This window comes from Falco peregrinus, chromosome 3 (genome assembly GCF_023634155.1).
Source record: "Falco peregrinus isolate bFalPer1 chromosome 3, bFalPer1.pri, whole genome shotgun sequence".
NCBI classification, from domain to species: domain Eukaryota; kingdom Metazoa; phylum Chordata; class Aves; order Falconiformes; family Falconidae; genus Falco; species Falco peregrinus.
In genome coordinates, this window is record NC_073723.1 from 56,238,104 (window position 1) to 56,261,347 (window position 23,244).

The 23,244-nt window shown below is 40.7% G+C and overlaps 1 protein-coding gene across 8 annotated transcripts in view; it reads left to right on the forward strand.

The window, feature by feature from the left end:
* Window positions 1-23,244, forward strand: part of ZNF521 (zinc finger protein 521) — a 232,381-nt gene that overhangs the window by 190,283 nt on the left and 18,854 nt on the right. For all 8 annotated transcript variants that reach the window (XM_027795132.2, XM_027795133.2, XM_027795134.2 and 5 more), the window contains 2 exons: window positions 11,272-11,403; window positions 14,071-14,186. In XM_027795132.2, the coding sequence (XP_027650933.1) occupies window positions 11,272-11,403; window positions 14,071-14,186 (248 nt within the window). The remainder of the gene's footprint in view (window positions 1-11,271; window positions 11,404-14,070; window positions 14,187-23,244) is intronic.

The window sequence follows — 23,244 nt, forward strand, 5'->3', positions numbered from 1 at the left end:
CTCCGCTGACCTCCCTCCCGCTAGGTGCGGTCCGAGTCCTCCCACCGTGCACCTTGGGTTTCTCTCGTTTTTCTTACCTCCTCTTATTTAAATGAACTGACACATACACACACAATGAAAACTCAGTGGGCCTTTCGGAGAATGTTTCAACCAACAAATGTAGGCTTGTAATTTATTTATTAGAGTATCTCTCAGTGAAAGGCTAATGCCTTACAGTGGTCAGCCACCTCTCTCTCGCTGTTACAGGCATGTTTTTCCTATCGCATTTCAGATTTCCTCGGAGTCTTACAAGTGTTTTTTGGTTTTTCACTGATGTTAATCACCTCATAGGCATTTAATGTCACACCACATTTTTCTCCAGCTCTGTAAGTTTTATCTAGAGAGGATATACATTGACCTGACAGCCTATACATTTATTTTTCTCATAATAGTGCTGTATTTTTTTCCTTTGGTGATACAGTTTGATGCCTTATACTTGTAGCCTGCTGTTCTTTTAAATTGCTTATTGTTATTAATTATAAAGTGGCAATGTTGGCCTAAGACATTTGGCTGTAAAAATACATCTATCATTATTGCCATTGGAGCTGCACTGAATTACCCAAACTCTGTCTGGAAATGTAAGCTTCTCTGCATTTCTTCAGTGAAATTCAAGTGAGGGTTAAATCAAGACTTCCTTTTGCCTCTTCGCCTCCAGCTAGGTTTCATGCCCTTGTCCTGCTTCTGCTTGGCACCTCTTCTCCATCAGCCTTTTCAGTCTACCCCCTTTTTTCTTGATCGCTGCTGCTATGTCTGCTCTCCTTCCCCACCCAATCTTTGCCTGTCAACGATACATATCTTTTCAGCCAACTCTTCTTTGTTTCTTCTACTTTGTTGTTTTTCCTCTTTTTCTCTTACTATTTCATGTTCATAACTTTGCCGTTCTGCTACCTGAAAGTTTGCTGGAGAGAGGGAGATGTTCAGAAGACTCCCAGTACAGTAGGAAATGGTGTCTTTGTTTCACTGAGGAACTAAGTTTGGTGAAGAGTTGGAATATATCTTTAAAAGTGGCATTTAGAATTTAAAAAAAAAAAAAAGCCAACCCACAAACATGTAACAAATAGAGGAAAAATAACTAATTGGCCCTCATTATTCTCCTATCCACAAATAAAGAACTTTTAATATAGAAATCCCAACAGCTGTTTGTTCAGCTCAGTGTGAAGTCTTAATACCAGCAGAGAAAGTGGGAAGGAGAGTGGAGTAGGTTTAGAATGAAGTCTGGTCTTTTTTTTGCTACGTGAGCCCAAAGCTGCTTGCTTGCTTTGTAGCAGGATCAAAGAGAGACATAGGGAAAGGTTAGCGCAAATTAAAATTGAGCTTTCTCATGCTTTCCTAAATAAAACAGCAAACTAATTCTTTACATTACATTGCACTTTATCATTTTAATACGTTGCTGTACAAGGAGATCTCCCCTAACTGGCAAAGCAGTTTGCTCAGGTGAAAAGATTCTAATCAAGTGCCTGGTTATCAGCACAGACCTGAGGGCCTTAACAGCCAGAACCGCTTCTTCCTCCCTGATTTTTCTGAGGGGTGCAGGTGAGGAGATGGAGGTTAAGAGGAAAGAAAGCAGGAAGTTGATACACCCCTAAATGAGTTTTAAGGACTGGATCAATATCCCAGCAATTGCTGCTCATTTCAAAGCGTTCCTCATCTATGTAAGAAGATGCCAGATAATGACATTTGACACCTATAATGGCATTTAGATTCAGAAAAATATATCAGTAGGATCTGATCTATTAGGAAATCACGAGGAGCACTGTTGTTTCTTCATTCTATCAATTCAAATATCCAGTAATACAGGAAGATCTGACCCTTGCCTAGACTAGCCTATTTACTCTTTTTTTCAATTTAACTTTTTTCTTCCCCTTCTTTTAAGAGTAAGCAGACAATTCTTTGTAGGTTGGATAAACGGCATTTCAGCATTTAGAGACTTTATCTTTCAGGCATCTAATGGCTTCATGCCAAAAGAAGGAAGGCAACTCTGACCCTTTCTGTATACTAAGAACAAAAGCAATACCTGATGAGAGCTGTGTACAAAACATAATTTCTACAGCTGGTCCGCTATGGTGTAGAATTAATATTGACGCTTTGATTGTCTCCATGCAAGAAGATGTTTTCCCAGTACCCCTAAATACAGAACAGGTTGCATTTAGTTTATGCAACATGAAATACCCTCTCCTAGTTTAACAATTTGTGTTTTCTTTGTGCAAAACTTCAAAGTAGATATACCTGCACTTCCACTAGATCCAGAAGTCCCAGATGAGTGGGCATTACTAATAGGCATTTAACATAAAATAACAGAGAAAACTGGTTTCTCCAACCAGAAAGCAAGAACATGAAAAAGAAACTAGCCTAAACAGTGAACAAAAATATTGAAATTGAATGAACAGTGCTAAAAAAACCAAAAGATTTAACTTATATTTTACTGTTCTTAATTCTTCAGAATATAAATGTGACATTTTTATTAGTTTTTCCCCCTACAGTTTGATTAAATTGTTAATAACTACTTTGCTCAGGCAATCTCTGAGCCATTCCAATTGTAATTTGACTTTGCTAGAGAAGATTTGGTCCAAAAAACTTTCTTCTTGAAAGAAATAGGCTCTTAGCTCACAGAAAAGAACAAAGAAAAACTCAATTCTGACCTTAATTCTGACACTGTGTTCGTAACGATGGGCAGATTAAGCAGAGCCTAATTCTTCATCCACTGGAATTTAGTGGGAGAGTTTTTATTCTGTTTGGGGTAGGAAGACAGACATTTAGCAGCCCTGGGGTTTGGTTTCTTTATCTGTTATATGCAGATAGCAATCTCCATCTCACTGTGCAGTGTAAGGGTGGAGGGCTTGGCCTTGCACACTTTGGCAGAATTTAGGCCCACAGAAAGTCTAGACAAGAGTCTAGTAAGATGGGAAGCCTGCTCCCCTGAGCTAGTTATGCCAACATTTGAAGGATCAGTCTCCCAAGTTTTTAAGCAGTGCTCACCAAGTGCTTTTTGAAAAGGTAAACGTTGAGCTGGATCATCTGTCTACAAATAACTCATACCACTCAGCTTATTCCTACCGGTTTAAATTTCTTTTTATATCCCATGGTAAAATTGTTTCCAAAATAAGCTCTATCACATGGGATTTTAGTGCAGTGATGGAGTGTAACCTTGTAATGTGTATAGCTACGTGATGCAACACAAGACTTTTTTCAAACAAATTTTAATACGTTTTCCTAGTGCAGTTACAGACAAGGAGTAGCAAATTATGCATGTCCCATCAGTTTGTGAATAGCTCTGTTGCTAAATTCCCGAACTCTCTCCTGATTGCCAGTTGCCCAGAAAATGCTGTTTTTTGATGGAGAGGGCATTTGCTGTATTTAAATCATTCTTACTTGAGCTGAAAACATGACAGTTATTAAGAAATAGACCCTGCCAGTTGCCCTTCTTTTTTTTTTTTTTTTTTTTTTCATACAGCCTCACCAAAGCCAGACAATTTGTGGCTTTAATAGAACATACAAGGCACACGTGGTAAGAAGTGTTCACTTACAAGCAGCCAAAGTGAGTGCAACCAAGCAAAAAAGTGAACAGTTGGTGAAGTGAAATGCATCCCTTGCTTCAGACAAAAATACAGTGGAATGAAAGATGCAGTAGACTGGCTTTCCCTTAAGCAGATCTAATTTCAAAATCTGGCCCTGGAGAGATGAACTTTTGCTTTAATTGAGGAGGTGGATCCCAGCTCTTTGTCATTCCATCAGTCAGCACCCTTTGCTGTAGCTTTAGCAATACACTGCAGAAGGCTGTAGGATTTATTCCCGACCAGTTGAATAAGGCTTTCTGCCTGGTGCTGCTGGGAGCCAGTGTGGCCTGGCCTCCACATCACAGTGCAGATCCTCTTCCTTCTGATGCTGGCTAGTATCCTTCGAGGCAGAGGCAGAGCCTGGTCTCAACTTTCCCCTTGGGAGGCTACAGTTGTTGGCAACTCAAGAATTTAGGACTGTTCCTTGCATCTTGTCCACCTCCTTCCTCAGTCATGGGCAGAGCCTTGCCCCAAAATCATTCTGAACTGAAAAAAAAGCAAGGGAAGAGACATTGCTCAGGTTGCAGGCTGATGTTTTAAGTTTCCCAGTCCGTAGCTAACATCACAGTTTCAGTTAGAAGTGCTATTAAGAGTAAACACAGACCACCGTGCAGGCCTGCCTACACACGCAGTAGTGTGTGGCACGAGAGGGAAATGCAGGATAACAGTGCCAAGAGGGTGAGGAAGATATTTCCACCCCCACCCTCCCGATTCCAAACCCATGGTGATCTGCCCTGAGCACTGCAGGAGAGACATGGGTGTACTTCTGTCTTTCCATCCAGTCCTCCATCCTGTCCCATCAGGATTGAACCGTTAGTTAGAACTTTAAAAAAAAGCTGGTTTTTTCCATGGCAGGTTCTTACAGCTGTAAATTCCAGCAATATTCTTTTTCCTGCTGCAATTCCAGCTGTATGCTTTGCCTTTACTCTCTCCTATTTTATCACTGTATTTCCATGCTTTTCATGTCAGCTTCCAAAATTAACACCATGGTGGATAGTGTTTGTCGTATGGGTTTTGTGATAATGCTTGAGAAATTGAAAATGATAGAAGCACTATTACAATCACGGAGAAATTAAGAACATGGTGCTGGAGACTTCGAGCACTGTTTCATGTCAGCTTCCAGGCTTGGAAGAGGTGTTGTGTGTTCCTTAGCAGGTGAGGATACTTGTCACGCAGTTACCGTAGTGGACCCTAAGACTGAATTTGGAGCAGGAATGAGATTGGCCCAGAGAGGCTGATGAGTGAGTGTGTGTGTGTGTGTGTGTGTCTCTGTGTGTGTACGTGTCTGTGTGTGGCCAGTAGAATTACAAAAATGCAAACAAACATAGCACTATAAACTAGGGAGCATGGATGGCTATATACTCTGCAAATTACAGTGTTGTATGGTGTATTTTGTCTTTCCCTGGTTTTCAGTGTGAGGTGTTGTTGCCAAGGGGTTAGCTGTCATCTATGGCGTTCCTTCCTTACTCCTCAGATCTCTGGCTTATAAATGTGTGCTGCAAAGTTAACTTCGGGAAGAGTGGAAGCCACGCGAAGAAGGAGAAATTGGTTTAGGGGCATGGTTTGCTTGGTAAAAAAGATTATAAAGAAAACACATTGAATGTGGGAGCTGTGCATGATTTAGACCTGAAAATAATACAGAGACCGCAGGCCATTTCGTTCCTGTGTTGTGTGTGGAGGGCAGAGTTTACACTGCTTCTTAGCAGACACTTTTAAGCATGGACCCAGCCTCGTGATGATTTACCAGGAGGACTTCATCATCTTTGGACCTTTGCCTATAGATTTATTCAGAGTAAAAGGCAGAAGGACCCTTCTGGACAATCTCGAGGGTGAATAAGAGAAAGAGTTACTTATAAACTGTTACAAATTGGTACTCGGTAATGGCTGTAGTGTTGATCAGACAATATAAGAGGGCCCCCAGTGGTTACCGACTTAACAGCTGCATGTAAGTCAGCCAGTGAACATTTGCTTGTAGCTGCTCTAGTTCTGTTTTTATTGAAGAGCAAGAAGCATAAACATGGGACACACAGTCTAGAGGCTGCTTAAAGGGTTTCACTTGTTTAAAGTGTATATTGAAATGTCAGGGCCTTCCATGAAATGAAAAAGTTGTGCATTGAGTTGGTAGCACAAATTGGGCCAGGTCGTCCAAAGCAGTGCCTCAAGTGGGGGTGAAAGCGGGGGGATCTTGCCTGCCATACAGGTTACGCAGTAACTCCACAGCATGGCTAGTTGGTGCAAAGACAGAGGATCCCCAAATGTGGATATATGCTCAGCATGAAGACTGATTTTGTTTGCTTTTATAGCTGGTTATCAAGTTAGTTGCTGAGATAATGGGCTGCACCTCAATTAAAATCTACCTACCCCCATTCAAACATTTAATATTTGTGTAAATATTAAACATTTAGATGAATAGTAAATGCATTTATTTAGAACTGATTCATGTTTACATTTTCCCACTATCTGAATAATAATTATAAATGGAAACTAATTTACTTATGCAGAAATTCTGCATGCATCAAACTCATTTGTCTACCAGCAGTGGGTAAACCATCTTCATCCATGTTGCAGAGTCTTAACCATGTCCAAACTCATATCCTAACCATGTAAGGGCAACAGTAAGCAGCAGTTCTGTGCTGTACAGTGGGTACTTTGTTCTTGCCTTCCTTATGGAGTTGTTGGATCCATAATGTGAAGGACGTGCTGACTTGTTTTACGATGTACCACATCAGGGAATGCAGTGCATAGTTTTCTGTTAGGTTTGGAAAAGTGCAGACTTTATATTAAAGGTTCATTTCTTTTTCATCATTCAGCTAACTCATTTGCACTGTAATGTACTTTCCTATTCCTCCTCCTGATAGTTGCTGCTTTTATACCTGTTTTGCAAGCCATATTTTTAGCCTAATCCATACAGCAGTTGTCTAAAATTCCATAGCATTGCTTATTTCTTACCTATAACTCTTAATAAAAAATAGGGCTGTGCCAACCTATTATATCCTTAATAGAATATTCTAATGGTTATTAAATCAATTGACTCTGAATCTCACTTTAATAAATGAGTCAGACAGTATTTTCCAATTACTGTCAGCCGCCACCTTTCCAAAGAGCAGATTATTTTGATTGAATTTTTTAAAGCTGTTCAGCACTTTTTTCTTTTTTTTTTTTTTTTCCTGAGTAAGAGCAAAGAACTGTAGCTCTGTTCTGCAGGGAAGAAGAGCCTCTTGGACTGTATCTGACACTCCATTCCATTTCAGATTTATCCCAAATGGAAACTGAAAACGTGACATTTCACCGGCCCTTTATTTATTAATGATATCATACTTTGCACTTCCATAGCACCCTATCAAATTGTTTGCTAAATGTGAAAAGCTAGACAGGGTCCAGCGTGTAAACACAGCCCTTTGCATCTTCTTTCTGCATCTGGAACCTTTGCAAGAGCTGCCACACCCTAACTTTTTCATGCCAGTGGGAGATAAAACGCTGGCTGTGCTTTTAAATTCTCTGGAGAGTAGAGCACAGGGACAAAGCCTTGTTCCTTCATCCTTGTGCGGTGCTGTGTGACCTAAGCAAGCAGGTAGTTGTGTGCCCGAACATGTTATCTTAAACCTTTTCAAAGGCAGGTGACAGTGATTCTGGGTCTTCCGTGGATAGTCCTAGACTTTGCCAGCTCTGCTGTCCCGGTTGTATTAAAAGTCTTAAGGGATACTAATTAGGTCAGCCTATTAAAGTAGAAATTAAAAATTAACACCTCTTTTTAAAGTTAGGTAGTCTGGCCATACTGTCATGCCCAAGGTGACAAGAGGAAGTCGGTGTCAGAGTTTGGAATGGGACCCAGCACTCCTGGCTCTTCTGCCAATATGGTAACCTTGTTTGTCTCCCTTAAATTTAAATCATGTTGCTCTCACTTTCTTGAATTCAAGGACTGGAACCTTGCCCTTTGTTCAGAGGATGCAGCACAGAGCAGGTGATATGCACAAAATGGGTGAAAGAGTGTGAGGGGAGGGGTTTATAACCCCCTGAACAGCAGGACTTAGGAAAAATTATTCTATTAGTTATACAAATGTAGTCATATTTTAAATGCGGTCTTTAGAACTAGGAGACTAAAAACATTTTATTTTTAAGAGATAGCTTAGATTCTGCACAAATTGATGTCTCTTGCCTGGGGAAGTTTCCTATCTGCCCCAGGCAAGTGGGTGAGGGGATTTTTCAAACCCTGTTTATAAGCCTTTAGGAAAATTGGATTTGCAACATACAGTAATCAAAGTGATTTTGATGTTTGTGAGCAGGAGATCGCCTTGGATCTGAGTGATATGGGAAATACAATAGGGTCACATTTAATGGGGTTCGGTTCTTCTTGAACAAGTATAAACACTGTGTAACTAGAATTAGTTTTGCTTCAGCATCAGGAGTGCATGCCTTTCTTCCTACTTTTTCCTCATTAGCTAAGGTAATGGAAATGCAAAAAAACCTTCTCTGTCTTCTGTAGCTCCATATAAAAATATTTCTTTTTAGGAAGACTTTCTCCCTTGGAATGTTTGAAGAACTCCCCGTTCAGTGTTCCTGTGCTCAAGAATGATTAGCGTCATTCATTTACACTTTGCCAACAGTAACTCTGTGATTTGAGAATTGGCATTGATTATCTTCACCTTGACATGGAAGATCCTGGATGGAGCTCCCTTTGTCCTAATTGCTTTGACTGTGCATATCAGCACAAACAGTTTGATGGAGAAACTTCACCGTGCAGGCTTTCTAGCTTGTAACTACCCTTTGTGGGCACTTGCACCGTTCTCAGAGCTATCTGTTTGGTAATGACCACAACACAGATCTGGATGTAGGAGAAATTATCTAATCACGTGGCAGCCTTTATAGTCCTCCTTACTGATTTGCAAGTTCAGGAAAGAAAAGACATTTATATATGGTTTGTTGAGCCTTCCTCTTCTGTCTAGTATGCTGTTCTCCGGCTTCGCCCACAGCTATGGGATGCTGCCTGTTGGGACAGCACGGCATAGAGCCTGACTAGCAGGATGCGACCATCTCTCTTAGGTGTACAGACGGGTGCATGCCAGGTTCTTTTCCCTTATGCTCCCCTTGACAGTGCTTGCGCGGGCCATACTTGTCTTCTGTCAACAGTAGCAAAAGCAGAACACACTGGAAGGGTTTGTCAGCGATGGTGGAAAATCCTAAATCACAGGCAACTCTTGAGAATCCACTAAAATTTTCCTTGCTAAAGAGATTGTTAGCATGTATTTGATAAATGCTTACTTATTTATCTACGAAGAGTTATGAAAGGTGTCACCTACTACTAATCTGTCCCCCCGGGAGTCTTTTGCTGAGTATGTTCAGCCCACAGTACCTGACTACCTGTGTGTCTGGCTGGATGGGACGTGTACCTCAGCAGCCTGTGCTCCGCTGCCTTGATATTCTAGTCTCCCCAGAGAGGCTGTGGTGGCAAAACAGCTGAGACTGACCTGAGCCTTTGCCTGAGCTTGTGCTGACAGCTGTTCTCAGCGGACCCAGCTATAAATTAGTGCCCGGTCAGGTGGGATGGGAGTCAAAAGCAGCAAAGTTGTTCTGTCTGGTGTGGGTAACAGAGACAGGCACCTCAGTGGCAATAGTCTGTGCGCACGGGATTGCTGGGACCACTGACCTTTTTCAGCTGACTCCCAGGGCAGGCCTGCCATCTCACACCCCTCTGATCGCTCTTCAGCATGGAGGCAGGAACATTGAACACTGCTTTAATGAAGGATTGGGAGGAGGATGAAGGGAAGTCTGCAGTGTGCTGCGTGAGCATGCAGGCAATGCTCAGCTGTGTTTGCTCCCGTGGCACCACCCTGTTGCGCTAAGACTGACAGGAAGACAGGAGCGTTTAAAGAAATGGCCACGTGCCAATGAGTCCATTTTAAAGAGCCAAAATGGGCTCCTCCATTCCTCTCACAGTCACTAGCTGGAAAACACAGTTTTACCATGAAGGGCAACGGAGATGCCTTATATATGAACATTACGAGAGCTAGATGTTCAGTGAAGAGAGAGCTCCCCAGCTACGGACTGTGGTCAGGATAGAAATTTTGTAGTCAGTACATTTTTACCTGTTTATTCCCCACCACCCCATCCCGACTTTGTGTAAATCTTTTGGCTTTGTTGGTTTTTGTCTGCCCCTTAACTTCACATTATAAAGGGCTCTGACACCTGAAAACCACATGACACTAGCTTTCGGTAGTTCCACGCACAGAACAGCCACCACCGCCTGGCTTCACATCCGCTGTCTGAAGCCCACACATTCCCACCCTTGGCTAAAGATGCCATGACTTACATGGAGGCTAAAATTAGCTTTCGGGCCGGTGAGAAGTGAAAGCTGAGGGCTACCACTGACATTTTTTCAATTCTGCTAAGTTACTGAGGGTCATTTTGAGAGGGCGCCTGGCCCCACTCAGCTACGCCAGCGCCGTGATGTTTTCTTTATACGTCGGTGGGGAGGGCTGTTGTGTGGAGTACAAAACACAGTCTCTGCTCTCGCTGTCTACAGCAGCTGCCAACTGCGAATGCCCATCATTACGGTCACTAATCACTGCAGGCAGTGCTGTGCCCGGCAGGAGGTAGGCAGCGTGGCATCTAGGTGGGCAGGACACTCTCCTAAATCACTCCTTTTCACCCGAGAAATGCTAGGGAGCTATGCCAGTCGCCAAGTGTTTTATTCCCTTTTGATTTTTGATAATGGGATACAGTATTTACCTGTGAGATCGATGCTACTCATGTAGCACACCGGTGACATACAGAAGGACCTTTTCTAAGCGGCGCTGTGGGAATTGAGGCCTCTGCAGCAGGGCTGGAAGCCACTTCTTACCTAGCAACTGTTTCTAAGTAGGACAGCCGTTGACTGCCCTCATGGCGGAGTGGATGAATCCTGCAGCACCCTCAGGAAGGGAACCTGGTGCCAGGCACCAGCCGGCCTTCAAAGGACAATGGGAGGACAATGGGAGGAAGCGGAGGAACAAGCGGCAGGGAGTGGGAAGGGTTTTAAAGCCGCAGGACATTGATGGGAAAGCTGCGTCAGGAGGCACACAGGGACTTTTCTGAACTGTTAAGAGGAGAAATGCAAATAAAGGGGAAAAAAACGTAGGATTGTCAGAAAGGGAGCTGGGAAATCCTGCGGCTTGCAAAAGATTTTGCGTGTGCCCCTGGGACTGGAAACGTGGAGCAGGAGTGATGTGAGGGTATAAACTACCCTCTTCTCTCACACTGGGTACGAGAAACTCCACGTCAGCCACGGTGCCAAAAACGCGTGCGTTGACAGATCTTACCCATGGTAAATGGGGTGATGTGCGATCAGCGCTAGATTTCTGGTGTGCTGTTTTGCAAATGTACACGGTCGTGGTCAGGTGGCTCAGCTAAGAGAGATGGGTGTTTCAGGGCCTACTCATCGTTTCCCACTGAAGTCTAATGCTCTGCATTCCTGTTTGGTGCTAATCGCACCGAAAAAATCTGTGCTTTTAATGCCCAGTTAAGCTTTGTACATTCTGAAATCTTCCAGGTAAAAGAACACTTCACCATCCGTAAGTGCTGAGGGGCATCCAGTTTCCTGAGCTTACGAAAACAGAAGTCTTTTCCATTCATAGATCTTGTTGGATTTGCTCTTCAGTAAGGGCTGTAGTGAATTTCACTTTTTCTTTGATTTTTTCCACAGATGAAGGACTGAACCATGAATGCAAACTCTGCAATCAGACGTTTGACTCTCCTGCCAAACTTCAGTGCCACCTGATAGAACACAGCTTTGAAGGCATGGGGGGCACCTTCAAATGCCCAGTGTGCTTTACAGGTAGGAGGCTATCATGTCCCAGTCATGCTTTTTTTAACTTGCGCTTGCAGAACTGCACTTACAACTGTGTGGTGTGCTGGTTTTAGGTCAGTTTTAGGAGGGAACATTACGTTTGTGCTCATTAGTAATATTGATTAGAAATCATTTAGAAAGCTGAGCTCCTTGGAAGGTCAGGCATCTATCTGCAAGAGCTGCATTTCAAGCTCTTCTATTGGAAGTGTGAGTTTTTTTTATAATTACAAAAGTGATAGTCTCTTACCTTCCACCACATCACGTTCATTATCTCCATGTTCCAAACTTGCCAAGGTTAAAACTGGCCATAAATTTGTGCTTTAAAGCTACAGATCTTTCTTCTAAACTAATGTAACTCAGAGCAGAACTTGGCCTCATGGGCAAGGGCTGCTAGGCATAGCCTGTGCAGCAACATTCTCCTCTGATCCGGTAAGAAAGCCTGCTGGCATGTGTTTGTTGGCTTGTGGTGAGAAGAAACACCCTTGTAATGTGCTTTAGAAAGCAAACCATGTTGTCTTGCCACAAGTCAAGTTCAGCCTTCCCCTGACACAAGTCCAAGTGTGGAATAATCCTCCCCAAGTCAGTGGTGTTATTCAGTAGTAAAACCCAAGTGAGAAAATAACTTGACCCAGTAGGGCTAAGCACTGCAGTGTTTGGGCCATAACGAGGAACAGAAAAATGCTGTTGTTGGAAATGAAAACACATTAAAAGGATGCCTACTGGGTTGTTGTGAGATTTTTTAAGGACTTCTTAGTAGAACATTTCATAAAATGATAACCTAAAACATAAGTGTTAATATGTAGCTTACATGCCCAATTTTGCTTTACAAGATGAAAATCAAAGATAATCACAAACATGACAAAACACACTTTGGGTATTCTTGCATCAATGGCATGCTAATTCTGGAAGCCATTCAAGGTTCCTGTTCTACATTAATGGGAGTGAAGGATTTTCATTGATAGGCAAATAGACCCTTTAATACCTTCATTCTACTTCTCTTTGTTTGGCAGCTCCCCTCCCAATAAAACCTAAGCACACCACTACAGAGGAAAATTAAAGTTGAATTTTTCATCTCTCAGATACAGTGGCTGATGATGATTACTACCTCACTGTGTTCAGGTTTCACACATTTCTGTGGGTTATAAAATTAAAAAAATACATAGTTCATCTTCACTGCACAGCTTGTCATGGTGATGTCTGAGCGTGGATAGTACTGCCATAAACAGTTTGCCTGTTAGGCATCTGTGTTCAATAACTCTTTCAGTTAGGCGCCTTTTTTTGTTTTTTTAGTTTTATTACTGATTCTACTTTTTTTTTCCCCTTGTCTTTGTGTACACTTTATGACGTGATTTTTTTTAGTGTAATGCCACGGGTCTTTGATTGACAAGTTTGGGGGAGTTGGAAACGCAATAAGGAGTACCCACTGATGGTTCTCCTTGTGAGCAAGATCTCTGATAAAACTAATCCTTTAATTTTTGAGCCAGTAGCCTTATAAGATGTGTTAGAGTATGGAGATAAGTTGATTCCAATCTGTGTCAAGCACTTTTTCCTTTTTGCTGATGGGGTAAATAGACACTGAACATTAATCATAAACAATGGTGTTTTATTATCAATATGCCATTAAATTATTTCAGCATGTCTTGCTAGAATATTAACAAGAAATAAAAATCACCAATATAAGTTTTATATGGAAAATGGAACCTGATCTTTTTTTTTTTTCCAGGGTAATGAGAAATGTGATTAAAATGTATGACTCAGAAGAACAATATTCTGATGGTTTTTGTTGCCTTGCAATTAGAATAATTTTAATGATTAGGAGTGGAGTCAAAGTCAAATGCCAGCATCTTTAATAAATCCTTTCCCTGCCTATACAGATTAATATTGTAGATGCAAACTTTTTTAGGTCACAGTGCACCAGGCATCCATCAGAAGTCAGTGCTGCCAACCCAAACACTGCCTCTGGCATATACAATTTAATTATTAATAGTATGTCTCCTAGGTAAACTGTTACACAGTCTTAGGGCCTTGTTTTGTAGTCATTAAAATTGAACATGTTTATATTATTGAAACCCTTGCATTCAGTGTGTAGGCAGAGTTGATCTTAAAGTATCCAAAGAGAATTTACCTGCAGTTCTGTTTCACATTTATAGACATTGCCCCAGTGTAGCTGTGGGATATAATTTTTAGCATTAACACATTTAAATACAGAGCTGTTTGTTAGCTTTAACTTTAGGCACACAGAGTAAACAGGACTTCGGCATGTATGCTTTTCAAACCTGTTGGTTGCTAGGAAATAAGTTTTGTGTGTGTTCAATCAAAGTGCAGTAAGCATGAAGAAATAATTCTGGAGAGAAAATGGCATTTTTAAATTCTTAAAATTTGAAATCTTCATTGGTTGTCCTGTTAGGGTCTTTTTGTTTTTTCTTTGGTGGTTTGTTGGGTTTTTTTAACCAGGCATCTGTTTCAATTCATTCATTTTAAAAGAAGGATCAGTTTGTTGGTACCCATTATAGCAACAGTGTATTGTGAAATCAGAGTGAGCCAGCCTAATTTTACCTCTTGGAATTGCTGAATGTTAATGAGAAATAGTTGATAAAAAACTCTTCACTTGCAATACCAAATAATGAAAAGCTTGTTGTTTGTCTAATATTCCAGTGTTTGTTCAAGCAAACAAGTTGCAGCAGCATATTTTCTCAGCCCATGGACAAGAGGACAAGATCTATGACTGCACACAGTGTCCACAGAAGTTCTTCTTCCAAACAGAGCTGCAGGTACTACACTTATTACCTGGGGGTTATAATTACATATTTGATAGCTGCGTTCAAAGCTTGATTTGCCATGACGTCCTCTGAAACTTACTCATCATGAGGATGGGAATGAGGGAAGGACAAGAGAAATTGCAGGTGATTCAACCCATGCTGCTTCAGAAAGGTGCTGGCAGAAAGCCACCTGGTACAAACCTGAATTTTGGGAGCCACCTTTGGATTCTTGCTCTGTAGGTTGTTGCAGCTCAAGATATTCTTGAGGAGAGAGAAATGGACACTCTATTTTTCTGTTTGATATTCATAAAATATTTACTCAAGCAGTGAATGGAAAATAAGTGTATTCTTTTGTTTCTAAATGTGGAAAGCTAAGCACTGAGGTAGGAGTATAGGGATGGGGGGAGGGGCGAAGTAGGCAGAATTTATCTTGGTTTACCTGCTGGCCATTTCCCATAAATACTAACTTGATGAGGAAAAAAATAACAGGGTCAAATGAATGGTACACAGTCTTCTTGTTTGCTGTTGTCAGACTTGTAATGATACTGTTTACTAATGGTAAACTAAACCTCTTTAAGGTCATAGAAGTAGATGATCTTTAAGGTCCGTTCCAATCCAAACCATTACATGAATCTATAAAAGGATGGAGAGGAAGAAATAAACGTTAAACAACATCTGAAAACAATTTTGGATGAAGGGTTTATTTACTATTAACATTCGGCACAGCATGTCTTGCATTGAGAAGTGGTGGTGTGTTATTCCTGATATGGTGTTACACTTTGAGACCACAGCAAAAGATGGTTTCTAAATTATTTTAGTTTATGTTGAAGTATTAAGATAGGTTGACAGAGGAAAAATTTTTGAGGTCTCTGATGGTCTACAGGGATGGAACAAGGAGAAGTACTTGTATATTAAGGCCTTTTCTACATGTGATTTTTCTTTAGAATTTAGATTTTTCAGCGCTTAATGTTTTTCAGTAGTGTTTTATAGTATGGGCTACCATCTCTAAGTCCTTTGACTGAGGTGTCCAAAATTAATTTTGTTTTGAACCAGAGCTGGATTCCATCTCATCAACAGAGGCAAAAGGCTAGTGAGGCATACGCACACGTATGCCTATTTAGTATTTCACTTACTGCAAGTTTTACATGCTGAAAACCTGATATAAATGTTTGGCATGATGATATGAAGTATTTCTTTGGAGAAAATAGCAATCATAGTGTTTAAACCATGCATGAATTCATTGTATGAGGGGTTGGTATTTATATCAATTGCACTGCATTTTCTTTTTCCTAATTTCTTTCTGTATGAAAGCAAAATGGAATAAAACCTTTCTGATAGCCTTCCCTACCTCTTTCTTCATGGACCCCTAGGTCATGGGAGCTCCTGTAGTACCTGCAGTACCATACCTGTTACACTCCAAGGTGCCTGTGTAGTATCTCTCCTATTTTTAATAGACCCAAATCTGTTTTGTTTAGTGTCTGTACCATGTATTGCATGCAAGCTCTGACCCAAAGTGGAAGAGGAAGACAAGGAAAAGAAAATAAAAATTTGGACGTTTAGGGAAAAAAAGACACTCATACATAGTGATGGACAGAAAGAGGCAAGACTGAGTTTTGAAGTCAGAAAATGGTCTAGGTTGTGTAGAGTTATTGGACTTGGGGGAAAAATAAAGGAGAAACAGTGGAATGAGGAAAGGTCAGAAACTAATTTTGTTATATGTGTTTCTTTCTCAGTATGGATTTTGTAGAATCATTTTCTTTGATTTTTTTTGGTCAAAATACTTGTTGGTTTTTTCTGCAAACCGTTTCCAATAAGGTGAAACTGCATTTATTTTTTTGTTTTAGGAAAAAATACTTCAATATTTTTGGCTTACTGATTTTCATAAATTCTGTTGTTCATCACTGGTTAATCAAAATGAGGAAGCAGGGAGAAGCAGGGACATCAGCAGTTTCTGGAAAAAGAAAGGAGAGATTGTTAGGGAAGAAAAACCAAAAGGAAAAAAGAAAAAAATAACTCTGGAAGAGAGAAGGTGCAGCTAAGCAAAAGACAATTACGGAAAGAAAGAAGCAGAAACAAGAGGATAGAAATTAATTTTAACATCAGAATTCAGACTGAATTTTAAAAAGTGAGAATAGATAACTGAATTCTAAAGATGCAAAATATACAGAGATCCAGGTGTAGTTGTGACATGTACAATCACCTCCTTACTAGTCTGTCCCCCTTAGAATATGCTTTCATTTCAGAATACATGGAGTCCCAACAGCTGCCTTCAGCTTTTTTACTGTAATAAAAGCACATGCTTTTCCACTCAAAATTCATCCTTGCCCAAGACTGAGGGCAAGATTTTACTCTCTCCATCTAAGCCTAGTTCATTAAAACTTCAACATAACTGAGGCACCTGGTTTTCTACTGAAGGGTACAGAAGGATGTCGCTACAGAGACACAAATTATGCTCTACATTGGGTAGGTGACAATCAGTGTGTTGGTTGTTCCATGCTGCGGAAGGCTCTTGATAGACCACATCTCCATACCCTTAGAGACAGCCTCTCTCTGGCTTATCTACAGTTGCAAAAAGGAAAAGGTATTTGTTTTCTTATCCACTTAATTCATTACATTTATTATTTTAATTAACTTGGGTAGCCCCACCCCAGCTGAGAATACATTATATTTAAAAAAATGCAGTACCATCATGCCATTTGCATTTGTTTGTTGAGAACACTGGCTTTCTGCTCTCATCTCCAGTTATCTACCCAGGCTAGTGAAAGGGCAGCAAAGCACTTAGGCAGAGCAGTAGGTACTGACCTTTGGAGTCTGCTTTTGCTGAAAATACACTGATCTTCAGCCCACTCTCATTTAAAACCTGTTCTAGGAGGCACTGCTTTGTTCAGGCTGAAGCAGTGGAATCTTTGGCAGCTAGCCTCCAGATTATGTTTCTCTGTCCTCTCACATTACCATGGTTTGTGTTGGGGCTTGCAGTGGAACAGCGTATTTATTTCCTCTATCAGGAATGGTTCCTTACTTTTAATTTAAACATGCATCTGAAGTGCATCTCCCATGCATGAGAGATGTTAATCATCCCAGATTAGAAGCCATGGACAGCACTCCATGGCTGTAGGGCAGAGTAAGAACTTGAACAGGGTAGAGCAGAGCAGAACACAATAGCGTAGAAGCCCTATCCACACGTATAGTACAGCTGATAATTAAAGGGAATGAATTCAGGGATACTGAAAATAAATGCATTACAATGATGCTTAACTTGGTGCTTGGCCCGGTGTGATTCTTTGCTTAGTATTTTCTGACTCCTGTTTCAGGAAGAGTAGGCTATAGGAACATAAGAAACCCCACATACAATGTTCATCTCACCTTGGGGAATTTACTATCCCCTCATTACCAGTCTTCTCAATGCAAAAACAACTACGACTCTCTTTAGAGTTTTCCTTGATTTCACTCCAGACCCCTGTTAGGAATGCGAGACAATCCCATAGGACCACGTTCTGGTGAGAACAGAGAGTAAATGACTAGTCCTGAAAGTTAAACCTGCAATGTATTACTCAACCTTTAAGTTAAGTAATGAAATTTAACAGGAATTTGCTCTTTGTTTTAAGATCATCTCCACAGCTTACCCTTCTTCCACCTTTGACACTTCCTTTAAATGGCTTTGTGCTCCATAACTATTGAACCAGGGTTAAATTTTTGGAGATACTACCTCCATAGAAAGGAAGCAAATGAAAATCTTTTGTAACAGTTACAAGGTGTATGTTTTAAGAGTGTTCTGAGGTGTGAATTTTCATACTTACATGTTCAAAAGGCTATGTGGTGTATTTACACTTCTAAAATGGAGTTTAAAAAGTATGTCCCTAAAAGAGTTTATTCTTTAGAATGGAAAGCTTTTAACAAGACGTGCTCAGTACAATAAGGGCTTTTCAGAAATAGGCTTGTAACAATCTTTATGATCAGAAATATATCCCTACTAGGTATCAGATAAGGAAGCTGCAAGACAGGTGTATTTATAGGGTGCCTAGATGTCTCCCAAAGGTTAAAACTCTTCTAACTGAATACCTGCAATATGACCATATAGTTCTCTGTACAGTGTGGATGTAACTAAAGCAGTCCTCTCCATCCATCATCCATAATACTGAACTTCCAATTAATAAGGAAGTAAAGAAACTTATCACTCATTTAACTTAATAATGAATTTTCATTAAATTATGATAAAGTAATTTGTGCCTATTAAAACTTCTCTTTCTTGTCCTCATGCTATTTCCAGTGCCTGTTTCTTTTGCCTTAGTTTTTGAACCTAGGCTTAGGTGTTTGAATGGGTGTTGGTGTTTCCCTTGTCTCTGATGAGGAGCATCCATTCCTTTCCCATTTCCAATCCTAGTGTTACTTCCATAGTCAACACAACATATCGTGGTGTTTGTGGGGAGGAATGAGACACTTTTGTGGGGTGTTACCCAGAGTGAATGGATTGATTGATTGATTGATTTTTAAGATGTTGCTGGGTCAGAGAGGTACCAATATCTGGTAGAATTGATGAATAATTGTACATGTTTCATCAGTGTTTTATCAGTGATGATAGTTAGTTCTGAACATGATGCTAGCCAAGATTACATGACCTCTCCGGACCATTTTGCCCAGTACAAAAATATCTCATTTTGGTGAATTGGAGCATTTACTTAACATTTTGCTGCAAATAATTAGTTGCCCCTAGGGTAGTTAAGTGTCCCCACTTTACAGACATGAAAACTAGGGCAAAAAAAAAAATTAGATCAGCGGTTGCTTCCCATTCTGTTCAAAAGGGACCTGGCCTCAGTGATTCACGCCCTTGCTGCTTCCCGTCTGGACTCCATCAGCGTAGAATACCTGGGCATGAAGCCATCAGCCTGTAGGATGTTCCAGCTAATACAGAGAGCTGCAGCACTGTTCCTCACTAGAAAAGGAGACCAGGAGCACATTCAGCCTGCTCTCTTGATGTCTGTACTGACTTCCTGTATGTTTGTCCAGTTGTGCTCTAAGATTCAATCCTTAATATTCTTGGTGGACTGGGTCCTGCACATCTCAGAGATCACCTGAGAAGTTCTTCCCATTTGGTAACAGCGTGGTATTTGACAGCCCTGCTTTGTGAGTGTTTTTATCAGAAAGCTGAAGCTTTTTTGCACAGGAGCTAGAACTCTCTCACAGACTGACCTTGTAGTGTGGAACAGACTTCCACAGCAGTTAAGTAATATCATGAATGTCCTCAACTTGTGCTTTTAAGAGTAGAGTGCACCTAGAGGTCCCGAAGGCTCCTTTCTCTCATATAAACACGTACCTGCATGTAGATTACTAAACCTTCCCCACAGCCCCAGCCCACAACAATAGAGCTGTTCCAAAATGAAATACAAAGTTCCTTCCCCAAGGAGAGGATGAAAGAAAGAATGAAGCACTCATAGCAGATGTTACTCATGTTGTTTAAAACAGCAGGAGAACATTCACAGCTCCCGGTGCAAGCATCTGAAGCAGAGCTGGGCAGAGGCAGCATAGAATAGTCTACATAAGTTTTATGTAGCTTTACGTGTGTCCCTCTCTGGATGTCCAGTTTTAACATTTTCATGTTCCAAGCTTAGCACTGTTGAAGCTAATCTTCCAGTTCATTCCTCATTTCTTTAAGGGTTAAACTTTCCAAAGATCTCTGCATTGTAAAACACTCCCAAAGATCTCAACATTTTTAAATGGCCTTAAAAATACCCTTGACCTGAGCCGGAGCAGAACTGAGCAAGCTCTAGGCTACTTCAAGAACTAAAAGTCTTAACTGAGGCCTTTAGTGGAGACAGTAGCATAGCTGGGATTCAAACGCTATGTTCTCTTATTTGGGGGTCAGCTAGAGAAAACTGCTAATTAACCTGGGCTGGGGTTGTCTCCTTGTGGCAGAGATTGGTGTGGGAATAGCACCAGCCATAGCAGCAGTGGCACTGCTACCTCCATCCGTATAGGATTGTTTTGCCAAGCCCCCACAGTAGCTGAGTCTGTGTATCGTGTAGGTCCCAACAGTGAGCCTTCCAGGGCAGCAGGGGATACCATGAATAATTTATACTCTTTACACAAAAACAGGGACAAAACTTTCAAACCTGCAGGTGACGTTAGATTTTCAAGGATGTTTTCTTCACAAAGAAAAGGCCTCAAAACATTTTTTTAAGTGAAATTTGAGATTAGTTCTGGCATTTCCAGGTCCCCAAACTGTTAGGGTGAGGAGTGGAACATAGATGCTGGCTTTCTAGGCCCCAAAGGCCAGGAGCCAGCAGGGAATAACTTTGTCAGCTCTTTTTAAAAGGAAGCCTACCTGAAATCCAATTAACAATCAAAGCTTTAGGCCAACATTTTCCAACTCAATGGCCTATTTCTGAGAGGGTGCTGAGCACCTCCAGCTGCCGTTAAGGCCAGTGCAAGATGCTGTGCTGAGTACATCAGGAAATAGGGACGTAAATGCCTGAAATTAGGAACCTTGATAAAAACATACGTGCTGAGCAGCCATAGCCTTGTTTAAGTTTTCAGCTAAACTCTTCTGATGTCTAAATACAGGCACCACGTTCAGTAATGTTGGCCTTAGTCCTTATCAGGCAGTCAAGTTGCTTTTGTCAGAGCAAATGCCTTGGAGTCAGGAGAGCTGGATTCAGTTGCCAGGTCAGGTACTTACTTGCTCCACGTAACCATGCATGCTCTCTGTCTCGTGAGTGATGATAATAATATGTGTGCCAGAGATACTGGGATTGTAATTAATGCTTATGTTTTCAGGGAAGTAGACAGAGCTGCATGCATTGCATTAGTCAGTGTTTGGTTTTTTTCCTGAACCCTTACTATGTTTTCTGTTTCAGATAGTTATATGGATATTAGTGTGCACCAGTATGTGCACTGTATGTATGTACATACCAGTATGTACGGTATGTACATACCAGTATGTATTTTTCCATGTCTTCCAAGATTTAAAAAAATTCAGACTTGTGTTCCTGAGACCTGAGACTTCTTTCCCTAGAAGGGAGAATTATTCTCTTTGCAAATTTTCTTGAAAAGGCAATCGAGAAGCATGGTGGAGGCCCTCATGCATTAGCTCTTTAAGGACATACCTTCAAAGTGATTCCCTTGCAAGTCTTTTGCTTCAATGTCAAACAGAGTTTAAATACCAAAAAAAAATACTTTGAATTCCCTTCCAGTGTCCCTTCCCTCCTGGGGATTGATGGGTGTTACAGCCTTATTAGGTTTTCTTGCAGTAATTCTTTTCTAAATAAGAAATTTCCAGGTTTGGAGCTTGTGAGTTCGCCCTCCTTTGATTGGCCTATTCAAATGTAAACACTCCCTGTGGGTACTTCATTAGTTCACGAATATTCATAGCACATTGCAAAGCCCACCAAGCCCAAAGTGCCACAGTTTTTCAGGGACCGTTTTGATTTCACTAAGTAGTGCTTGACAAGGATGGGCTTAATATTAACGGTTCTTGCTTGTCTCCACATAGTCTGTATACTTTTAACGCTACATGCAACAGTCAGCCTATGAAACTTTCCGGACTTTTCCCTGTAAATAAGCAGGAAACAATGTGTTCGCAACATCCCTTCTACATTTCCCTGAGAGAACATTCCTTAAATTTCTGGAGCAATTCAATCACAGTTATGGGTTTGTTTTTTCAGATGCTTGAGTGATATTATTGATGAAATTACAGAATTAGTTGACAAAGACAGTGTAGCAATTAAGTGATTCATATTGCCTTTAAATACATCATTTTATTCTTGAAAAGAAATTCAGACTTATGGAACAGTAAAATGGCAAAGTATTGGAAGGTAAATATACCATTCAAAATAAATACTGAGCTACACCCACAAAGTACCCATAGAAAAATAAGCAAAAATGTATATTCCTTCTCTTGCAAGGGGGATAGAGTCATATCCAGATGTGTATGTGCTTGAATTTATGTTTCTATTTTGCCTACTCCTTCCTGTTTATGCTCATGTATGCCTGGATTCTTTTTGTAAAATACAGGTATCTATTTTCAAAAAAATGGGTAGCAACAAAAAAGATTAACCCATACTTTGAATCTGTTCTCCTTACTGCCTTGTATAGTCAACACTAAATAGATTCTACAGAATCAGATAATATAGTTGAGTTTGTAATCCTTGTGATGCTAAGACTGTGTCATGCAAATATGTTAAACAAAGTTTGTTGTCTCCAGTCTACTTTGCATTAAACTGTAGCAATCAGAAGATAAGCTCCACTGTTCCTTTGGCTTTTTAACTGTTGACTCTGAAACATATCAGTGGCATTACATGTCAACATGAACATCATGATTTCTGATAGTTTTAGCAAACGGAAGATTGAGGTGTGTGAGATTTCAGCCTAAAGAAGCAAATCAGAAGTTGCTGCAGAAAGGAAAATGCACAGAAAGGCAGAAGAAGGAAAGAAAAGGCAAAGGAGTAGAAGTAGAAAGGATATGGGGCAAAGAAAGAAACAAGGTAGAAATAATAGTGCTTGGGAAGGCAAACATTTTTCTACTGAGTGATGCTGATAATAATGATAAGGCAGTTGTAAAAATAAATCATGTTAATAATAAGGGAGATTTTGGTTATTGCATAAAGGCCATTTTATACCCTCAATCCTTGTAGAAACCTCTGTGAACATCAAGGAATCCTGTTGTAGATGGAGGGCAAGGGAAGCAGTAAATGTATTCCCTGACCCACAAATAATCATTAGAAATGGAATTCTGCCCTTTACAGAAAATGAGGTTTTATCATCTGTGCCCTGAATGTTTCAGCCCACACCTTGCCATTAGTCAGATCAGTTGGCTCATACACCTGGAGTAAGCAGAAGAAATAAGCACTCTGTTTGCATTTGAATAATTTCCCTGGTAGATCAGTTCAGTTCTCTTAATTGTCCATCCATTAATTTCTTGCTAATGTAGTTGATATTGATGACTGATTTTCTGTGCTAAACAGGAAGCACCACTTCTTCATTCTAGGACGCATTCCTTCCTACAACTGCCCTGCTGTTAGCTACCAGTAGCTGCCATTATATTATCTTTCATCTGGCCCAGAGCTGACAACAGATG